Below are 23,019 nucleotides of genomic sequence, written 5' to 3'. Positions count from 1 at the left end.
CCTATGTTCAAAGACAAAAGTACCCGTACAAGCTTTTGTGGAATAAGTTTTAGTGGAACAAAAGGTCTATTGCACTGTTCAAAGAGTTAAAGACCAGTGTAGAGGCCAGACAGTCTGTGTTGTTCATGTGATGAAGGTTAGGACATCCATGGTTTTATGAGTATGTCCAGAACAGCCTTTCTGAAGTTTGGACGAGAGGGAAGGTCAATGGACTGACTGCTTCGAAGAGTACAGTATGAATGGAAGAATGTTATTCACCATTTCTTTGGTTTTCATTAAGGGATTTTAATTATACTGGCATTTCTGCTGGGAGGGTGGGTCATTAACAGAGCAAAATAAACACACTCCCTACCCCATGTGTGATATGTCCATGGGGGGAAAGAAAACACGAGTAGTTTCCTGAGTTGTACTGTCTTCCGCAATGAAAGCAGTCTGTGCTGAAACAGGTTAGCACTGGGTCTTGTACAGAAGTCTATCTTTCAGACATTTCAATTCATTTTTATCTCCATGATTTGAACAAATGTAGCACTGATGGCAAAAGAGAAAAGCTTTAATTTCACAGGCACTTCATTTCAGCAAGAAATCTTGAAATGTTTATTTACTTGTTAAACAACCTTTCTCATACCGTTTGGTCATGGTTTTTGTTAGTTCAGTTATCTGAGCACAATGTTAGGGTAGATGTTTGCTTTACAATCTGTGATATGTTTAATGCTGTTTATATTTTGTTGTAGTAGTACTTAACACGTTTGTTTTATGTATTTTTGTAGAATTCTTTTATAAGCTTTATATATTCTGTATGATTCCCCCCCCCCCTGCCCCAAGATCATCTTTACTGGAATAAATGTGATATGAAATGTCCCTTTCTGTGGTGCCACTTTCTTGTGAAATTATGAAATGATCCATGTTCATATGTTTCTCTGCAGGTTGATTAGGGATGTTTTGCTAGCATTTAAGTTAAATAAAATGTTTATTCTATAAAGAGTCAGACTCAACTTGACAGCTGTTTTTCTGTGTCAATCTGTTCCAACTTCGGTTTAGAGAATTCCTAAACCTGCACTGCATGTATTTTGAAATTTGATAATTATCTCTACTCCACACAGACCAAGCTTCATCCGAACCCTTGTTTGAAAACTTGGCCTGTAAAACTTGTAATGCAGGTGAGTGAGGAGGGTACCAGAGAAGCAAGGAACGTCCCGACAGGGTCTCTTTGCGAAGACACAATGGTGCCATGAGCATTGCTCCCACTCCTTTTACCGTGCAGGGAAAATACCAACCTTAGAGGTGGTCTTCAGGTACAAGTTGACATTCAGAAAAGGGCTGATCCTGGGTTGCACTTCACTGTGGCTAAATTTACAGTGCTTGGCTGGAAAAACTCTCCCACCTGGTCCTTTAATGTGTGCTGAAAGTGTTTTAAAGTGTTATTGCTTTAATACTGGCTCATATGAGAGACAATGTTGTTTTTATCTAGGAACACCTCAGTAGGTGAAACACTCTTTTTTTTATGTATAAAGGTAGGAGCTCTAACCACTCTGCTACCTGCTTCTCTGGGAGAAATGTTTAGTAAATTTGACCAGGCTACAATTACCAAAATATCTAGCAGAGTATCTTACACAAGTGTAGTATCGCAAGGAGAGATTTGAACACAGATTCTAGTTCCTGTGTAGCCCCCCTCCTCATCTGTCTCCATTAGCCAAGTTCAACACTCTGGTTACCACCTACAAAGCCATTAACGGATCTTCTCCCCAATATGTACAACACCCAATCACTCGCTAAACCCCAACCAGACTGATATGCTCCTCCACCTCTGCCCGCTTGGTGGTCCCATGCACAAGAGGTCCAAAATCAACAGCCCAGAGGTTCTCAGTTTTGGCTCCAATCCAAAGCCCCATCTCTCAGTCAAAACTGCTAAAGCCATCTCAACATTCAAGAACTGTCTCAAAACACACCTCTTTCAGATTTACTTCTCCCCTGAAATCCTATGTGCTCGATGCTTATGATATTAGATATAAGCAATAATTATGGGCCTTTAAGTGGTCCCCATAACAGGCATTAATGGGATTGAAATTCAGGAGCTCCTGTTTACTAGACAGGCACGTTAGCCAACTGAGCCGCAGCATCACGTAGACCTACCTTGGATGCTGGCTGTAACACGGAGCTGGTGTGGACTGGCACTGGAGTGGTGTCTGTACAGAGGGGAACACTGAACACTTGATCGGCAGCAGTATTGTGAATGAGCTGGAGGTGTGTGTGTGGTAGGAAGACCTGTCAGTATGGAAATGCAATCATCTAACCTGGAGATAACAAGGGCCATGGCAGAAGAGTCTGGGAGGAAAGAATATATTGCAAAAGGGAAACAGGACTAAAGTTGATGGGTTCAACCAGTGTCCCACCAAGAGTCTTTAGGGCAGGAAAGGAGAAAATCAGCAGACCTCTGGACTGGGACGTCTGACAGCAGGTAAAGGATATGGCATCTTGAGAAATGGTTTTCAAATGAGCATTTTGGTCAACGGATCTCCAAAGGGGCACGTTTAGGAGCTGTAATTATGTATAAGTTTTTGGAAGTTTATGAAGTATTTGTGCCACACTTCATTTGTGTATATATGCAGCCTGCTTTAGTTATTGAGAGGGAAAGAAACTAATAGGATTTTATATTCTGAAAGTAACCAAGGTAGATACACTTTTCTCCAGAATAACTTGTAGTAATTTACTCATTTGAACAGCTGGGTAATTTACTGGAGCGACTTAGGGTAAGTAACTCAAGGGTACTACAGGAGGGGGATTCAACCCTGTTACCTTTGGCCCTTGGGTGCAAAGGGCAGTATAGCTAACCACTACGCTACCAGCGAATACAAACTGAACTCCCTACTGACTGTCAGTGTCAGTAATAGAAAACTTGCGCACAGAACACAATTGAATTCACAAAAAGTGAAATACAGATTTTTTTTTTTAAAAGAAAAAAAACAAAAACACACAGAACACGTGACCCGGCTGTGCAGATTAAGCAGCTAGTTACCTTTTTCTTCACGCAAGACATTTGTAAAGTCGTTTTTATTACCACAAAGCTGAGCAAAACAACTACATGGATAATTCGTTTGTAAACTTGTGTAAAGAAGTACAGCGATTTATGACTTAATGTTAAAGAAATCGAGTTTTCTTGTAAATAGCAAGTAGCAGGCCTGCCTCCACGTGCCACTGATGTCATATCTCCCTTCTGAAAAAGGCTGCGTGTGACTGATAGAGTAATTATTTTCATAGTTAAACTGACGAAACCTCATATGTCACTGTTACAGTTAATACTTGTTGACTGTAAAATCCGCACTGCGCATCAATACACACCAAGGAAACTAGACTCACTTAATCAAAACCTCATAGCAACCGTTCCAGTATTTTATTGGTCCGCCGCTGAAGTGTCAATCATACCATCTTCAATAAAACCTCTTTTTATTGGGTCTGGTGTATCAAAAAACGCTGTTTTTAACCAATCAGTAAGCTTATGATACACCGATGATACCGGAAGTGTATGCTTAGTTTCCTGTGTTTGGGGCGTTTTTTCTTTTCTCCACGGTTAAAACACGGTGGGTAAGTGTCTTTTGGTATTGCTGCTTTACTGACCTATTATATAAAAACGTAAAACCTCTGTTATTCCGTTTTCGAAACCTGTTAATTGATTCACGTTATCTGGTGAGAGTGTGACACGTACTGACATCGCACCTGTTTTTCCACTGAGATGATGAGGCGTATGTTTTAGTAATTAAATCATTAGCTTTTGGCTAACTGCTGTGTGTGTTACCAACCGACTAGTCAACTCAAGTGCCATGGCCCGTTTACCATGTTTACTGTTTTTGTTTCAAATGCGTACTGCATTTATTTGGCTATTTTTTTTTATACGAACGTCTGCATCTCGTTGTTTGTGGGCTGAAATATTAATCGAACGATTCGGATTATTAACAGTTGGAAAACACTTGGGACTAAAGAAACTTTCCCCATCTGGCTGCATCAGTGTTTCCTTAGTATTTATGCAGTGCATGATAACATGACTTGTATGAAAATGATATGTGTAGTAGTTCCATGGGAGTCCCTACTTAGCTGTTTTTCCCCCTCCCAGTTGTTTCATGCTCCAGCTAAATCGAGAAGAGACAGAAGACAACGGAGAAATCCGAAAGCTTATCCAGGCAGTATCCGACGATGACGACACGCTCCTCGCTGAGCTCCTCTCAGAAGAAAGATACCGGAATTCCATCAACAAATCTTGGGGCTGGGGAGTTCCAGGCACACCTCTCCGCATGGCAGCTTCTTGGGGCCACATCAAATGTCTTGAGGTCCTGTTGGCCCATGGTTCTGAGGTGGACAGTCTCGACGTGAAGGCTCAGACTCCTCTCTTCACTGCTGTCAGTGGGAGGCATCTAAACTGTGTGTTAACCCTCCTCAAAGCAGGTGCCAACCCAAATGGCAGCATTTACAACAACTGCTCTCCTGTGCTAACTGCTGCTCGAGAGGGAGATGCAGAAATCTTGAAGGAGCTCCTCAAGCATGGTGCGGAGGTGAACGCAAGATCCAAAGTCCTGTTGTGGGCCTCCAATTCGTCCATCTCCAGCGGCCCTCTCTACCTGTCTGCAGTGTATGGACATTTGGAGTGCTTCAAACTCCTCCTTCTCTATGGAGCCGATCCAGATTATAATTGCGCGGATGAGACGCTGTTTAAAAGAATCAAGCAGCCCAAGACAGTTCTTGAAATGTGCCTCAGACATGGGTGTGGTGTTGAGTACATCCAGCTCTTGATAGACTTTGGGGCAAATGTCTACCTCCCCACTCTTATTATAGAGAAATCTACAAAACAGAATGAAGCAGTGGAACTTTTGCTCAAGGAAAGAGGTGATTCCACTGTCCCTTAATGGATGACATGTTTTGTAAACTTAGCTTCTTAGTGTTTTTTAGTAGCCCAAATGACAACCATATATGTGTTTGGTAAATTTAATTATTCTTGCTGTTGATTGTATGAGCAGTTACTGTCCTGGTGTCATAGTTTAAATAAAAAAACAAAAAAAAAAGAACCTGATTGTATCATAAACGTGTATTTTTTTTCCATCATATGCACTGACGTTATTTTTTGCTTTTTCTAGGCTGTCCAAAATCACTGATGGCACAGTGTCGAATTGCTATACGAAACTACCTCCGAAAGATCAACAGAATGAATTGCATTGACAGTCTGGGAGTACCACCAATCCTAATGAACTTTTTGAACTATGCAGCAGCACCAACAAAAAGCATAACATTCTAATTTGACAGATTTATGGGACTGTGCCTTAAATGTAATAGAATGAAATATGACTTTGGGAAAAATATAAAACAATACATGTTTAACACTGTAAGGTGGTGTAGTGTTTCTTTTCACAAACTGTTTTATTTTATATGATGTAAGTTACTTTTTTGCCTTATTGTGAAATGCTGCATGATTTTTGTAACATTTAGTTAAGTGTAGTCATTCAATCAATGATTTTATTTCTTATGTATTGTTGAAATACTCACCTGTAAAGTGAGAGCTATGAATTAAAACTCTTGAATGCCTCAATAACTAAATATTTCAGATTCAGTACGGTTACTGTGAAAGAAAATAGAGCAGTGCGATATTGTACCTTTATTTCTCATGCTGGTTCATATTACTGTAATTCATTTTGCCCCCATGATTTAATGTGGTAATGAGAATTACCTGTACTGTGCACTAAAAACATCTGAAGTAACAGCTGCACCTATACATGTACGTTACTTCATATACTGTGTAGATATAAGATACACAAGGTATTGGTAATAAAGCTTGACTTTGGTTAGAAAGTATATTACAAGAAATGTTTTTCTGTAGCACTGTGTAGTACTGGCAACTGTGTACTTATAAATTATATGTTTGATATACGTTGTGAAATAAAGCAAAATCCATAATGGTTTCTCTGAATAGATTATTTTACTACAGGCTGGAATTTTGGAACTGAAAAGGCTACAGTATTTGTCTGAGTGAAATATACAGAATATGAATAGAGATTTGATACAGGAGACATGATTGAGATCTTGAAGCTTTATACCGGATACAGCAGTATAAATCAAGTGCTGCTGCTAACTTTGACAAAGTTGAACCATACGCTTGTGCAGTGACATATATAAAATAGTACATACTGAGTGTTCTTGTAAAGTTCCAGATGTCAAAATTCAGATACCGAAAAGCAAAGTCCACCCTGACCTGATGAAATTGTACAGGAAGAAAAAACAGCTTTGCATGTCTGTCAGTTTAGGGTTAGGGATCAGGAGGGTGAACCCTGCCAAGCATCCTAAATAAAGTGGTGACTGATGGGAGGGTTTCTTTATATCTGGATTCTGTATTTGGAGTTTTGGTATCTCTACTCTTTCACTGGGTCACATGTTCTAGTCCTTGTTTTGATAATATGAGACTGTTTGACTGGGGTAAAATTTACATTACTGTTTTACAGTAGAAATATTTGTGTTTCTCTTTAAAATTACAATGTGAGAGGTTCATGTAATTAAAAGTACTTCTTCCATTTTTTCCAAAAATTTAACATGTTCAAACATTCTTAAACTAAAATGGAAGATCTGGCAACTCATTTAAAATTGATCAGGCCCCTTGTTATCTTTATTTCCTTTAGTGTTATCATGGCCAATACCTGAAGCTCTTTCTGTAAAAACAGTACATGGCTGACCTAAGGGATGAATTTTGTTCTGCTAGAAAAAAATTAACCCTTAATCTATATAACCTTTACAGATTTTAGAGAGCCGTTTGGATAGTGGACTAGTTTTTGATCACACTTTTGAAATGTTGCAGTTTTTCTTCCTTGCTGTATATCTGGATGTTGTTTTTATGTTGTTGTGACCAAATGTTGCTGCTGTTGCTAATTAAAGAAATGAATTTGGTTGGACATAAAATGTCATCAGATGACATTTAATTTAAAAAACACATTTATTTATGGAAGACAACAATTGTCTCCGACGCAGCCCTATCAAAGAAACATTGCTGTTTACAATAAAATAATGTTATATATTATGGGTTCATAATATGTTGTCGTTTCTGTCATTATGTTTCCATGAGCCACAGTTAATTCTGTAACCCAGTATTACTGCTAATAACTTTTCAAAATCTGTATTCCACAACCATGCCCAGAACTCGGAAATGTAATCGGCAACCCGGAAGTACGTCATCAAAGCTGGTTCACTTATTGCTAGTGATTCGGGGGTGCAAAAAAGCGTACGGGTTTAATGGACTTCCCCAATGATGACCAATTCTCGGTAAAGGGCGGGGGTGGGATGGGGGATGCGCCACTGTAATTGGCCATAAAGAGCCCATTTCTGTTAATGTACAAAAACCCATTTTTTTAAGGACGTTTTAAGGCCCCCCTATTGGATGCATACTATTGGTCAAGAGCTCACCTCCTGGCCCCTTATTGGATGATTCGCCCTTCAGTCAAGCGTATTTGCATTGGATCCCGCCTTTGTTTGTAGTACAAGGACCAGTATGTGGACATTGAATTACTCCAACAGGAGGTTCTGCTGCTGGGACCCGTGTGTGTCGGATAAAGTGCACCGCATTTAGAACATCATAATTATAAGGACACAGAAACACCAACGGGATGCTAATACTAAGGTAGGCACGCCTTTGTTATCTCGTTTCTCCAGCGATCTAAGCAGACCCCCGAGCCATCGCTGTGTGCAGCCTGTAACCTTTGTAATGAGGCGCTAACTTGTCGCGTTCAGTTAACCTTGTTGACCGCCCGCGCGTTCCGTTAAGTGTTGTGTTCGGCTCGCGCCGTCTGGCGGGAACACCGAGTGCCTGAATGTGTGTCCAGCTTCCCTTCCAAATGCTGGCTGCTTTCATCATTATTATCATTACTGTCATTTACTGTTTAACAGGTAGGTCAGTGGTAGGCCGGGCTGCAGCTTTGTTGCGGTTTTCGTTTTTTTTTCTGCGCGATTTTCATCCTTAGCCCGTGTCGAAGTTCACACGATGATGATGATGAGGTGTTTCATCGTTCTTCCGTTGCCCACGTTAATCGCCGATAATTTATTTATTAAACGCAGTGGAATGACGCGAAATTGTCAGAGCTCACTATGAAATTGTTTTAATCATGATATTTGTTTATACTACGACTGAGTTTCTCGTGTTGTAGTTCGCTAGGAGAGAAGTTATTTCAAGCCAAGGTTACTGAGGTAAATTCTTATAAATTTTTAGTTTGCTTAATACTTCTGTAATCTTTTAAAATATCGATTTTGGGTGTAATTTGTTGGTTTTAGTGTTTCAAAAGTTATTTATTTATTTTTTTTTAAACCTCCTGCTTGTAAATTAATTTGCGTTGCTTTTGAGAAAGGCTTACTGTTTGCCAAAAGAAACAATATTCTTTCTTCTTTGTGCACAAATAAACAAACATTTTTTTTTTAAGTCAGTAAATCGTATTGTGCTGTGTAGTTTAATTTTTTTGTTCTGTGGGTAATCAGGAAAACCAGTATGAGAATGCTTCTTTATCAGTGCAAGAGCTTTCAGTGCCAATATTAATGTTTCAGCAAAACCTGAAACCAAAAAAATGTTATCTTCTGCATTTTAAGTCTGAAATGGGCTCATACTGCAGCTAATGTCAGTAGAAAATGTACATTGTGAAACCTGCTGCCAGTCCTCTTTTTTTATAGACAAGATAAAACAACACCAATACTGTATAAAGTTTGTTTTTCCAAGTCAATCAGGGGAAAGCTAAGGTGAAAATCCTGAAGACGTTTCACTAATGTAATCGCATATTTCATGTGTTCGTAAAATCAACTACTTAAACATAAAATGTATACTAAATAAAAACAGCTTTAAACACTTCCATTTAGTTTCATACTTTATTGAAAATGTTAAGGTAATGTAGGTTACATTAATACTTTAACGGTGCCAATAATGTATTATACCCACCATGTCAATGACAGTCCACTGAGGTTACAGCTCAGCTAGTGTCACAGATGTGCATTTGTGACAAGATATCAACAGGAATTCATCTAATCTCATTTGTTTTCCTTTTATGCTCTTCAGTTTAAAAAAAAAAAAAGTCTGTTTGTACTTAATTGCTCATAAATCTAAATGAACAGATTGAATGTTTTTAGTGGTCATCAAACTATGCAAATATATTAATTTGTTATTGTACTGAATAGGAAACCTAATTGTTGCTCTTTCTTTGTCTGACTTCTAGCGGAGATGGCATTGCACCATGTTGAAGAAAACCCTGGCAAGTGTTTTCAGCCATGTTCATAGCTGAGCGCATCCTTCTATAGACTGTTGCCATGGAGCCCAGCAGAGGAAGAGAGCTGAGGAGGGAAACAAAGCCTTTGTCTGATGGGTGCGGGGAGACAGCCGGGGGGAGTGAGGACCTGCAGCCTGAGGCAGAAATGCCATCCGAGTGCACGGATGGTGCCCACCCTGAGCCTCTGCCACCCGGCAAGCTAAGGAAGACTGCCTTCAAGCTTTTTGGGGGCCGTCGGAGCATCTGTGTCTTGCCCAGTTTCTTTGGAGGCCGGGCCAAAAGTCACAGCAAGGGGTCTTCCAAGAAAGGAATTATCAAGAGTAAAACTCATGACTGCATCAGCAAGGTGAGCTGGGAGGATGCCAGAAAAGCAAGGGATGTCCCGGCAGGAGACTTCGAGTACCATGGCAGGAATGGCATGGCTGGAAAGACCCTGCCAAACTCTAAGAGTGCAGATGTTATGAATGATTGTGAGGGAATAGAGTTTACCAAAGGGGAGTCATCTCACCTGCTGACCCTGGAGACTGGTGACCATAAACCTAGTTTGGATAAATCCTTGTCCTTCCCTCATCCAAAGAGAGGACTTAAAGGGCTGTTCAGCAGCATCAGACGTCATAAAAAGAACAAAAACATAAAAATAGAAAAGAGTGATGTTGACCTCCCTAAGGAGGCGGAGACAGTTTTTCAGCATGTTGACCATCATGATGAGGATCTCTTTGGTAGTTTGGCAGAATCCAGTGTGCCTCCTTCAGCAAATGTCAAAGATGATTTAATCATTACTCATGAATGTGGACAAGAGAGACTTTCATCCGAAGACTGTCAGGTTGGTCAGGAGAACTTGGAATTAAAAGACAGAGGTGGTGATGAAATGGAAAGGACAGAGGTTTTAAATACAAATGTAGAGCCTCTCAATAAAAGCTCCTGTACTCGCCTTCCAGATGTCAACCCAGAATGTGCAGAGAATGATCAACCTTCTGATCAGATCAGTTTGATCTTTGGTGAAGTTTCCTCACTGAAGAGTTTTGACTCCCTCACTGGATGTGGAGACATCATTGCTGATCAAGATGATGACAGTATCGCAGACAGTAGTGTGTCAGGAGAAAGAAGTCGCAATGCTGGCAAGAGGAGTTCTTGTTATGTCACCTACCAAGGTGGTGGGGAGGAAATGGCCACCCCTGATGACATTGATGGTGATTATCTCCAGGGTTTGTGGGAGAGTGATACTGCAGCAGATATTTGCTATGTTTCCAACCAGAAGCCAGAATTTATAGAGTCAGATAAAATCCTTGAAAAAACTTCTGATGCTTCAGATATTCCGTCTCCTATTGTAGATGCTGAAACACATACCACATTTTCTCATGATACCACAGAAAGCCTTACCCCTGGGGAAGTGTTGTCTCCCCAGAGTGACCACCAGGAGTCTGTTCCCAACAGTGATGAGGGCTACTATGATTCTACCACCCCAGGGCCTGATGATGATGGGATAGATGGAGTTGGCCAGATGGGAAGTGACAGACTACCAAGAGATAGTTACAGTGGTGATGCCCTTTATGAGCTTTTTGAGCCAGATGATAGCCTCATGAGTCCCCCTCTGAAAGATATGTCCTCTTTCGAGACACAGAAATGCATCGCAGATCCACTGGAATTTCTAGGCGTGAAATTACGTGGCAGTGATGCAGATTTGCAGAGCACTTTTACGCATAAGACTTGTGTCATTGAAACTGAGGAGGCCAGATTAGCTAAAATACAACATGAGCTTCTTTACTCTGAGTTGCAAAGCATACAGAAACCAACAAAAGAATATGGCATAATTGGGAAAAACAAATTGTACTCTGAAAACCGAAACAGTGAATTTATGTTAAGCAAAAAACATGCCAGTGTTAAGGAAGAAAGGACTGTTTTGAATTTGTCAAGTTTAAAAGGGAAAAATCTACTGCAGGGGTCCAGTAGTTTAAAAGAGAACAATAAAAATGAAATAATTTGCAGTCAGATAGCCCACAACAAGCCACCATTGGTATTAGGAAAAGAGATTTGTAACGGTCGTATTTCTCAGAATTCCTATAAGTTGCAGGAGTCTGCTTCATATGCTGACGAAGGCAGCCAAAGGCCTCTTCAGGCAGAAAATCAAGGTCACAGCTATTCCATGAACATAATTAAGATGGATGCAGAGCATGACCAGACAATTTGTTTTTCCCAAGCACTGGTAGATTTCACAAAACGAACAGAACTCCTTGGTAATCTCTCTGCAAGCCTTGGGGGTGCTGAGTCTAACTCTCCATTTGCTCAGAATATACAGGTACTTCCATCGATGGTCACTTTTGACATAGTGGATATGGAAAATGAAGGGGAATATGATAATCAGGTACAGATGGTTGCAGATGAAGATATTTCCTCGCCGTTTGAAGATTACAGTGAATCGTTCCTGCAGAAGGATGCATTTGCTGAATGCGATGACCGATTATTTGACTTTAATGATCAGAGTTTGTTTTTCAATAACCCCTGGGGAGTGGCAAGTCTCCCAAGGCACCTCAGCCTTACTAGAGTTAATCAGCCCATGCCAGCTCCCCTTTCTTTAAACAGGAGAAGCAGATCCTTAGATACAGACTGTTTGGAGTTTGAAATGAGTGACTTGTACCTAATGCAGTCCAGGGTCAGCCCTTTTGCAACGTTGCGATTTGATGCCGACTCTAATGGATCATCTTTCCTGCACCGTAAAAGGAGTAGGAACTTTGCCAGCTCTGAGCTGAAGGACAATGCTTGTGGCACTACAGCGTCATGGCAACCAGAGCCTAATGGGACCTCCGTGCTCCCTTCAACAGATGGGAAGAGGGCAAGCCAGGTGCAGAGCCTTGCTTCTGCTCAGAAAGAGCGAGCCAAGCTAGCCTGCACTCCCAATGGGAGGTCGGAGGCTCCATCACTGGGCCAGTCTCCCATCTGGAAAAGCCGACCACAGGTTTCAGGGCACGCGGTGTCGGAGAAAAGGCCCTCTAATCCTGTGCCGCAGGGAGCCGAGCAGTTAACCTTGCCATTTTGTCTGCCTGGTGGAGAGTGCACCTCTCAGTCACCATCCTCTATGACAGAGCTTGCTGCAGAGACCCTGTGTGAGAGAGCTGAGTGTATCCCAGACGGCAGGAGTGAGGCCTGTTTCTTGAAGAGCACTTCAGCGATCTACTCAGATTGTACCCAACAGTCCAAGACCAAACCCATTGGGGTCACACAGGGTGTGCCTCATTTCTGCTCTGATGGCAGTGACACTTCAAAATTAGCCATCCACAAGGAAGGCAGAGATTTCGGCAGTAAAGGCAGGCAAGCTGTAGATGTGCTGGTGCCCGTTGGGAGTAACAAACAGACGTAGCCCAAGAGCGTTTTGTTTCTTCTAGGGTATTTGTGGTATTTTTTTTATTTTATAGCTGGTATTTTCATGTTCATGTCACCAAAGACATCTTCTTTATTTCAAAAAACTCAATTACTGTCTGTTACATTTTTTTTAGAATAAAATGACAAACTGACACTTTTGTAATTAGTTTTTTATACAGGAATGCTTACCAGCACATTGTGTGAACTTAAATTGTACTGTACATTTTAATGTAAAAATGTAGTTTATGTTGCAGTTAGAATTGATGCATTCGTTTAGACACTTTTTTTATGTCAATCTCATCACAATACAGCCTTTAACAGTTCTTGTCAATGATTTGTTTTATAGTTTTGTGCAACTGTTGTTTCATCTATTTTCTTCAGTCTGTCTTTCAGTAATTGAAATAAAATTTGAATAATTTGTAGGATGGTAAGATTTCATGAAAGTGCCCCTTCTAATTTTGCTGCTTTATAGAAGGTATCATTGAAATCATATAAATGTATACCTTTGCTTTCTTGTTCTGGCTTAATGGTCTGTGCCAGTAAGTCTTGAGACATCTTAAAGGTGTATTTTGAAAGATTCCTCATTCCTGATCAGATTAGAATGGTCTGTCATGATCATCCACCTAGGGTGGGGTGGGAAGGACAACTTTTTTTTTTTTTTTTTTTTTGTGTCCTGTTAAAGTACATGTTGGACTGTTTACATTTTTTTTGGTGCTGTTTCGATTTTTTTTTTTTTTTTTTTTTTTGTCTTTTAGTGTGCACCTTTTAATGTTTTATTGCAGATAGTGAGCATTGCATTGCTTGCCCAGTATTTTACTTTTAAAATAATTATTCTAAGTAGTATGGAATTGCTACTTTCAGAACCACGCAATACCACCATAGGCTACCCTTCATAACAGAGCAATGAGTACTTGATGCTGTTTTGTTCTGTAGTCACATATAGATAGTATGTCTACTAAAACAAGATTCTGGCTGAAGTGTAAATCTTAAGACATTCTAGGAATTTGTCAGTGGCTGTTAATTTTCAGTCAACTACATTACTACCGCAACTAAATATTACCATTACTTCAAACCAGTGGTATCCCAAAATGAAAATCATGTATTGTGGTGCACCTCAAATGTTTTTTGTACCTCTCTACATTGCTTGTTTTCTACCATTTATTAAGGTGTTTATTTTGGATGTCATACTTTATGTGCTCTTGCTTTGTGTATGAATGCAGAAGATCAAAGCCTGCATGACAGTGTGCACTTAAATTTGGCTTCTTCACATGAAGTTTCATATTTATTACCAAGAGGACAAGGAATGTGTAAAGGCCTGGCTGCTAGCAGTGGGGCATGTCTCATCTCAGAGTAACACATAGTATGACATTTGCTGTTGCTGCTTAAGCAAACCACATCTCAAAATGGGTAAAACCCATATCTGCACATGCCTACTATCTCCATTCTCACTTAGTCCAGCATGGACTTGTAGTGCTTTTTAAATAATGCTGAAAAGTTAGAGGAGCAGTTAAAGTGGAAAATGAGACCTGGAGAGAGAACTTAAGGTTTAAGTGTCTGCTGCAGAATCGATTGTATGATTTAGACCTGCGCTTGGTCTTGATGTCCTGCTGTTATGGTTGTTCTGTATGTGGCATGTTCCACAGATCACCTGAAGTATGTAATCCATGTGCACTCAAGTGCCTTCTCATTGTTTTGCATTAATATGCTTGTGGAAAGTGAGTTATGTCTGTAGGATACTCTGTTTGGCCTCTTCATGTTGTACTCTTGGGTGACACTTTTTGCCTTCAGTTCTATCGAAGACATTAGTCTTGTTCTCACACTTAAAAAGAATGTGCACACCTAGCGCTTCAACGTATCTATTCATCCAGTTATGCCCATACATTTTTGTCTTAATGGCTCTGTTGGATATGAATGCTGCTGAAATTTTCAGTGACCAGTGCTCTTATCTCTTGGTGGTTACCAAAGATGGTTCTTTTTACAGTATTTACATACCATAGATGAGCTGTCTGTACAAGGGCAGAAGTGTATTGGATTGTGATCCATCAACATTCTTTTATTTCTGTTAGTGTGGATACTTGCTGTGATCTCCAGAAATATATTTTTGTGCAAACACGTCATTGTAGTTGTTAGTCTTTTTCTTCAAACCATAATGCTTTATGCAAGGTTCTTGTAAAACTTTCATTTGTTGAATTGAGCATTATGCAGTCTGACACATTTGTGGTCTGTTATGTTCTTTTCATGAATTGTGCTTTCTGTAAAATTAAGTCAATGTAACTGCTCATGTCTCTTGAAATGCCCTTACTCTGCTGTCTACTTTCATAGCTAAGTGCCATTTGACAGCATGTCCAGTAAAATGATGGATGGTGTTAGCTCGCTTGGTCATTTGCAATGTACTTTAGAATCTGCCTTTTTAAAGATTATTTTTCCAAGTCATCTCTAGTTTTTATGAAAATCATGTTTCAGGCATTCTCCTTTCTGCCACAGTGTTTTCCTTCATTGTGCTTTTGTTGTCTGATGCTTATGTGAAAATGGGCATTGTGTGCTGCAAGTTGTCAAAATAAATTTTAATTACACGTCAAAATATTTTGTGCTCAGGTAATTTTGCATGACTTTACAGATGTTTTGACAGTGTCATTAGTGTGTGCTAAATGAGTAAAACCAATTTATTTCTTTTTCGTGTGTGAATATTCCTCCTAATTAAGTGGTTAACTTGTGATGACAGGCAAAATCAGACAGGTGTGTAACACTGGCTGAATCAAACTTGGACATGTAGTTGGAGTGGTGTCAACTAGCACTGCTGAGTCTAAAAAATTAGACATGAAATATTCCCACGGGGATATTTTTTCTGCACATGAACACCAGGTGCTCATCTGTCACAAAGTTTTCTGTTTAACTCTGAAATAATTACGATTCTTTGTCACTGATGTCTGTCCAAGGTGAGTTTCACTAAGTTTGTGTACGGCCCAGGTGCTTATAAGGTGACAGTCACAAAATACAAGGTGAAACACTGTGTCACAGCACAGCAAGACTGGCTGGATTCAAGAGTCGAGAGAGGCTTTATTGTCATTTCAACCATATACAACGAAACAACTTTCCTCCAGGACCATGGTGCTACGTAAAACAACCCAGTTAGCAACACAGCCTACATGAAGTGCACATGTGCGGGACTAGTGCAAACAGTGCTAGACATTACAAGAATTACTAAAACAGGACAATAGTTCTGGTGTCAGTCCAGTCCCTGAGTACTGAGGAGTTTGAGAGCTTGGGGGAAGATACCCAGTCTGGCCCTGAGGCTCCGAATGCTTCGGTACCCTTTGCCACATGGGAGGAAGGTGAAGAGTTTGTGTGAGGGGTGCGTGGGATCATCCACAATGCTGGTGGCCTTGCTGATGATGTGTGCGTTGTCTCTGTGATGGAGGGGAGAGAGACCCTGATGATCTTCTCAGCTGTCCTCTCTATCCACTGCGAGGTCTTGCGATCCGAAGCGGTGCAATTACCAAACCAGATAGTGATGCAGTTGCACAGGATGCTCTCGATAGTCCCTCTGTAGAATGTGGTGAGGATGGGTGGTGGGAGATGGGCCTTTCTCAACCTTTACAGAAAATAGAGGCGCTACTGGGCTTTCTTCATTATGGAACTGGTATTGAGGGACCAGGTGAGGTTCTCCGCCTGGTGAACACCAAGGAGTTTGGTGCTCTTGACGATCTCCGCGGAGGAGCCGTCGATATTCAGCGGAGAGTGGTTGCTCTGTGCTCTCCTGAAGTCAGCAACCATCTCTTTTGTTTTGTCCACGTTCAGGGACAGGTTGTTAGCTCTGCACCAGTCCGTTAACTGCTGCACCTCCTCTCTGTATGCTGACTCGTTGTTCTTGATAAGACCCACCACGGTCGTGTCATCAGTGAACTTGATGATGTGGTTCGAGCTGTGCATTGCTACACAGTCGTGAGTCAGCAGAGTGAACAGCAGTGGACTGAGCACGCAGCCCTGGGGGAACCCAGTGCTCAGTGTGGTGGAGTTGGAGATGCCGCTCTTGATCCGGTCTGATTGTGGTCTCTCAGTCACTAAGTCTAGGATCCAGTTGTTGAGGGAGGTGTTCAGGCGTAGCAGGCCCAGCTTTCCAGTTAGGCGCTCAGGAATGATTGTACTGACTGCTGAACTGAAGTCTATGAACAGCATTCGAACATACGTGTCCTTTTTGTCGAGGTGTGTGAGGGCCAGATGGAGGGCGGTGGGGATGACGCCGTCTGTTGAGCGCTTGGGACGCTACGCAAACTGCAGGGGGTTGATCTATCGCTGTTCTTACGGCCGCCTTTTCGCCTGCTCTGAAGGCGGAGTCTCGGGTCTTCGGCTGGACTGGACACAACGGTCTAAAAACAGTTATCAATTAGGCAAGAACAAGTTAAAGGCAAAGTCCAAAGATTGCAAAGAACAAGGGCTGAGAATAGTGTGATGCTGCGAGAAAGAGCCGATTAACAAAGAAAGAGACGTTTAGCTTGTTCCGAAAAGGCGAGTCAAGAGGTTGACATTTGAAAGGTGGTGGGAGGTCTGACCTGCAGCACTGCTGCTCTTGAGTGAAACTCATCCCACATGTTTGGGTTGAGAAGAGGAAGGAGCAGGCAGCCGGTGGAGATGGAGCGGAGGTTACACCGAGGATGCTGAGGATAAGGCGCTTACGCTGGGCCCTTCCTGTCTGAGGGAGCCGTTGGAGAGACGAGGAACCTCATGTAGGTGGAGCTTTACCAGAGGTAATCCAGTCTGGACATGTTTACACTGGACCACTGCTCTGCTCCTAATACTAATAATACTAACAATAATAGTGCCTTACAGTGCAACACTCAGCGGGGAGTCTGATCACCGCGGTTCATTAGAGTACTAATTACCACGTAGGCACAGAAAAGAATAGAGCGTACGAGTTCACGAGGCTGTTTGTTTTTGGAAGTGGACCGAAAGCTTTAATTCTCATAATTGCTTTAACTTACCGTTTATGGACATGGGTTTCTGGATTATTTATAGCTGTAATATAGCAGCTCTTCCTCTGTGTGTCGGTGACATCACTACTGGCTCGATTATCCCTGGAAATAATTTACATTTATTCATTTAGCAGATGCTTTTCTCCAAAGTGATGTATGATGGTTATTATGTAGTGTTCAACTGACACCTTTACTCAAGGTGACTTAGTGTTACAGTAATTTCATAGCAGAGCACAGTAGCGCGCCCACGCACACACGCTTCAGAGTCACTAGTTCACCTGAAACACATCTGTTGGGGGAAACATGCAAGAATCGAACCCATGTTGAATTGCAAAGCTCAGTCGCTGAGGTACTGACTCTACCCGCCAACATGTGGGAGCTCAAGAACAGCATTAATATTAATTTCTATATATTGCGCTGCCATCAACGAGTATGGTTCTCACTTTTTTTGTGGGAAGAAAATTTGAGTGAAGTTGTTGAAAATTTTACATGGTAACATAAAAATTGTGCATTCTCATTTTTTTTTTTAAAAAAAAAAACAAATAAAAAACAGGTTTGTCCTGGAAGAGCATAAATTTGCACCGGAACATTTCAGTCTTTCAAGGACAGTTACACCATTTTCTTATTTTGCTTTGAGGCACAAAAGCAGAGGTGAAGCGAAATAAGAGCTTTTTAAAAAGACTCGGAAAGGACACGACGCGACGCAAAATGTTCCCTTGTTCTGAATGGCAAGAACCGGAAACTGTACGTAAAACATCAGGCAGGGATTAAAGGATTTGGAGTGAGGGTTACGGAGCGGCCTTCCTGCCAAATGGGCTTTACTGGACCAAAGCATGCGGTCACTCTCTCTCACACAAACACACGCAATCAAGTAAAGCTCAGAACAACACGAAATAAGCAGCCACAGTCCCAGAACTGGTTTTTCTCCAAAATCCGTTTCTACCATTTTTTTCAAGGTATAAATTTTTTCGATGGTATAAATCCTGAGAAATCACAAAGGCAGTTTATTTTATTCTCCTTGTTGGAGACAGACCAGTGGAGCTGCCATAGTGGGTGATTAATGGATGTATTGGAAGTGCCAAGATGCTGATTACACAGACGCTACGCAACGCTGGTGCCGTTATATAAGAGATAGTGGTAATTTAATTAGCGCTGAAAACCCATTTGAGGCTAGATAAAGGCCAATAATGAAAATGTGACTCCACACCTGTGTCCACGTGTCGGCTGGGGGGTCTCTGAGCACGCATGGGGACACGCATCAAGTTAAGCTGACGTAGCGTTGGCTTTTATTAGGGTGTCCCAACAAAGGCGTCGCTGTTCCTACATGAATGAATGGAGGAGTAATTCAATTAGAGGCACATAAATCCAATGGAATAAATGAGGTATGACTGCTTCCTCAAAATGCTTGCGCTTTGATTAATGGGGGAAACGTCAAATCAATTTTGATCAGGTGCCTCAAGTCTCTTTATCGTATCGGAGGGAGATGCACATCGCGGCTTGTTATTAACATCGCTCCCATTGCTTTTGATTGAATTAGTCAACACGATGGCGCACTAAGTGCTCAGCTGATCCCAATAAGTTATTTCAAATTTTTAATATTCCATGCCGAATTCCCGCAACCTGATGGAGGGAATTCCGTTTACTGGGGGTGAGATGTGATGTATCGTGTGATCCAGTTTTGCTTTGAGAGTGTAGGTGTGTTGAGCGTTTAAAAGATCCATCGTATTGTGGCTTTAAGCAGCACTACCGAGCGCTGTAGTCCAAGAGCGTGCGAGGAGGAGCAGCTGCGGCGGCACATTTGCATTGAAAGGAATTAGGGAGACAGGCGCAGTTACATTCACATAATCGCTCTTTGTCTCGTTTGACGGATTTCTCCTTGAAATTGCCCCGCTGCTTATAACGCATGGGCGAACTGTTAATGTCTTCAAGGAAAGGGCACCACGTGGCCAGGGGCTGAGGCTCTCTGGGGACCAGTGACAAAGGGACGTGTCTCAACAAAGTGTGTCCCTACACGCTCTTGTAGCAAAGGGCCCCAAAACTGGCAAAAAAATGTCCACATGTCATCACGGTTCTTTGCAATCTCAGGGTTTTCACTTCTTTCCCTCCAAGGATGCAGATTATCTTAACCGGCTGCGTTCGGTGCACAGCGCTCACCGCTGGCTGTGCGGAACTCACACGCGTGGCCTGTCTCCAAGCCTGGGCAACCGTGTGACGGATTATCCTCGGAAGCACCCTCTCTCACACAACTGCTCTGACGGCCTTTTCGGCGAAACGATTAGAAAAGAACAAATGACCGTTATTTGCAGAGCGACAGCTGGTAAGCACAAAGTAAGGCAGATGGGGAAGATGTTTGTCAGGGCAAAATCAATGGGTCATTGGACAGACGTGTAGGTATGGATCGCAGAGGTTCTACTATTGTTAAAAAAAAAAAAAAAAAAGACATTTTAAATGCGCAATAATCTGAAATAATGAAAGTAACTCAAAGTTCAACCCAGAGGTAGGAATCGTCAACGTTAAAATACAGATTGTGTATGTGCTTTGTATATATTCTCGTGTCTCCGAAATGCGTGCCTCCCCAGCCAGTCAGCGGGACTAGCTGAGTCACCTGCTGTTTCAAGTGCTGTTACTGGTTCAATTATTGTGCCGATCGCGTGTCAAGCGTGGTGGTGTGGGAGCTCTGCCGAGCAGTCGGCCCCAGGACGGCAGGAGCAGACGAATGAGTCACAATCACGTCTTCATATCTCTACCTTCGGGCAGAGACCGGTATGACAGGACATACAAGCTTTCATGGTTTGCGCGAAGCACTCGGAAATCACCGGCACTGGATTTACTCCGTTTTGCTACGGTAATAACACTGTTGTCAAAGCAGAGACAAAGCGATGCTTTCCTGTCCTCTGCTACCTGTTGTGCTGCCTGCCTTCGTCTTGCTCTTTCCCATACGGGTGGTCCTCACCTTACGACGTGCGACTTATGACGACCCAAATTTACAGCGTCCGTCCCGTCAATCTTACTATCCCATTTTTAAGTATGTTTCAGTGCCAGCGTTTGGTCCATGTGCTCCATGCGCTGCATAGTAATATTGGCTGGCCGCCCTGCCGCAACGCACCACATTTCTTACCGTTCTCAGTCTCGGTTGGTGTTTGGGCGTCCAGCAGCGCCTGTGTTTCGTCTCCATTTTCCTTCAGGCAACTTTTTCTTTCAAATGGTGACGAGTGGAAAAACTCTCTTTGGGAAAAAAGCTTTAGCTGAATGAATTAATGATAAAAGTATTGTAAGGACCCACATTACTGGTGTTCGAGCAGGGAATGCGCTTATTGTCAATAGTTGCATTATGGGAAAAATGTAGAATGTAAGTGTGCAACCAGTGGGAGCACTTCTAGGGGAAATGATGGGGTGACCATTTGCCAGTGCATTGGGAGAGATTCCAGAGTGCTAAGCAAGATGGCTTGAGGTGCAGGTGCAGGTGCAGGTGCAGGTCCTGGAGGGAAGTGGGTCCTTGGACTAAAAGCCTTGTTTCCCTGTATGCTGCTGTTTGAATAAACGTTCAAGATGAACGCTGCCTGTGCATCTTCCTTTGCCCTATCTAAACCTATGGGGTTGTGTGTCTTGAATTTGGTGTTTCAGTTATGGTATTTACCATAGTCAGGGCTTGTAATGGGTTGGCATTTTCCGTGTGCGAGGGAGTAGGAGGTATAGTAGTATAGGACAGTAGTTGCTTTTGTTATGGAAGAAGCGTAGTTTCCCTGTGCTCTGCACAGTGGAAGCCAGAGGAGGTTGTGAATAAAACACCTGCTGCAGAAGTAAAATCACCACAAAAGTGGGTGAAGGTACCAGGTGCTAACTAAAAAGCCTACCATGTAAAAAAACAGATGGATATATTTTCATAAGCTGTTCTTCCAGTTTGTCACTATACTGGACTGTTTTCTGAGGACTGAGTGTATATGCAGTACATGTCACACAGATTCATATAAATATATACTGTACATATCAATATCTGTATCTTTCCTCATATTCTCTGAGATATTCTTTGACAGGAAAAGAATAAAGACGATTGCCTGTGGAAAATAATAGAAATTACTACATACAGCGCTTTGCAGGATCCTTCATTCCAAAACAGTACAGCGTGATTTTATAGAGCAGATGATTATCATTCTTTATTAGCTTCTGAAATTAGAACCCATGCTCCACTTCTGTCCGATTTAAAAGCAAATGTCTAATTTGTAGACCACTCAAAACGCCCATTAACTGTGATGTACAATCTCCAAACGACACGTCCCTGGTGGCAGGATGCATGTGCTGTGCAATAGCGCTGAGCCCAGTAAGCTTTGTCAAAGTGCAGTTTGAAAGATTTATTTGGGTTTCCAATTAAGGTATGTTCAAATTTTAATTATAATTGTTATTATTGTTTTTAGTTGCCTGGTGGGAAATGGGTTTTATCATCCTCTTAATTGCAGAGCACTTCTCAGTAATGATTCCACCTCTGTAGTGTGAGGGTAAAGAGCAGAGTAATCATATACTGTATAGTGCAATACTGGCACAAAATTACACTACGGATTATTTTTGTTTTATTGCGCTAAGCATCGTGGTCTCTGTTTGATACTCTAATTTGAAATGAAGCTCCTTTAAGGGATTTCCTTCGGTCTATTGAAGAAGGAAAGACATTAACTGAACTGAAAGCTTTTATTTCATGGGAGAGTCCATCCAGAACATATTTTTAATTAATTTAGTTTTAAATGGAAATACCTGAAGCAGTTTGATGAGAAATAAAGTTTAACCTTTAGCACCTGATCTGCAATCTTTCTAAATTTAATCATTAACGTACAATCATCTGCAGTGAAAGACTGAAGGATGACTGCATTTTGCACAAACCTCTCAACATTTGCCTTGTTTTTTTTATCCCTTCAGCTCTACTTTATTAGTTTTACATTTTGGAACATATATGTTTATATAAACATATATGTAGATATAAACACCATGTATATATATCATTTGAAGTAGATTGCTTGGTCTTGTTCGAGGAGGCAGCATATGAGTTGCCTCTGATTTCCAACCGGGAGGTTGCAGTTGCCATGGAAACAGGCTTAGTGTGCAACAGCCAACAGTTTGGAGAGCTCAAGTAAAACTGCAATGATGTTATCCTTCAAAAAAAGCCCATCCAAACAAGGTTCTCTGTTGCACTGCTGTACTGTAATTCTCATCGGCGTCTGCTCTCCCCTTCTTACAGACAGGCAGACTTCCGCAAACACCGGCGCGAATCCGAGCCAGATGTTGCGTGCCGAGCGGTAAGCTTAAATGAGGCGCCCCCTTTTCAGCAGGAGCGCGAGTGGAGATTAGGGCTGAGTCTGCTGGAGGAGGGGCCGAGGCCCGCGTGCGCCGACGGGAAAAGCCCGATACGCCCGCTCATTGAAAGAGCCGCTGTTTTGGGG

The 23,019-nt window shown here is 41.8% G+C and overlaps 2 protein-coding genes across 4 annotated transcripts; both read left to right on the top strand.

The window, feature by feature from the left end:
• Nucleotides 1–3,521: 3,521 nt before the first annotated feature.
• asb12a (ankyrin repeat and SOCS box-containing 12a) lies at nt 3,522–5,869 on the top strand. Of its 3 annotated transcripts, none has more exons than XM_018728472.1 (3): nt 3,522–3,579; nt 4,106–4,872; nt 5,121–5,869. In XM_018728472.1, exons 2-3 carry the CDS (start codon nt 4,113–4,115, stop codon nt 5,276–5,278), a joined length of 918 nt encoding a protein of 305 aa, XP_018583988.1. In that variant the 5' UTR covers nt 3,522–3,579; nt 4,106–4,112; the 3' UTR covers nt 5,279–5,869. The 3 variants fall into 3 exon arrangements, with proteins under 3 accessions (XP_018583988.1, XP_018583990.1, XP_018583989.1); XM_018728474.1 differs by having other exon boundaries at nt 3,529–3,575; XM_018728473.1 differs by lacking the exon at nt 3,522–3,579 and adding an exon at nt 3,590–3,681.
• Nucleotides 5,870–7,505: 1,636 nt separating this feature from the next.
• Nucleotides 7,506–12,675, top strand: amer1 (APC membrane recruitment protein 1). Its single transcript, XM_018728465.2, has 2 exons — nt 7,506–7,642; nt 9,216–12,675. Exon 2 carries the CDS (start codon nt 9,307–9,309, stop codon nt 12,619–12,621), a length of 3,315 nt encoding a protein of 1,104 aa, XP_018583981.1. The 5' UTR covers nt 7,506–7,642; nt 9,216–9,306; the 3' UTR covers nt 12,622–12,675.
• Nucleotides 12,676–23,019: the final 10,344 nt, after the last annotated feature.

The sequence above is a fragment of the Scleropages formosus genome, chromosome 14 (genome assembly GCF_900964775.1).
Source record: "Scleropages formosus chromosome 14, fSclFor1.1, whole genome shotgun sequence".
Lineage (NCBI taxonomy): Eukaryota > Metazoa > Chordata > Actinopteri > Osteoglossiformes > Osteoglossidae > Scleropages > Scleropages formosus.
Note: the sequence above shows the minus strand (reverse complement) of the source record. Positions and strands in the feature narration are given on the sequence as shown.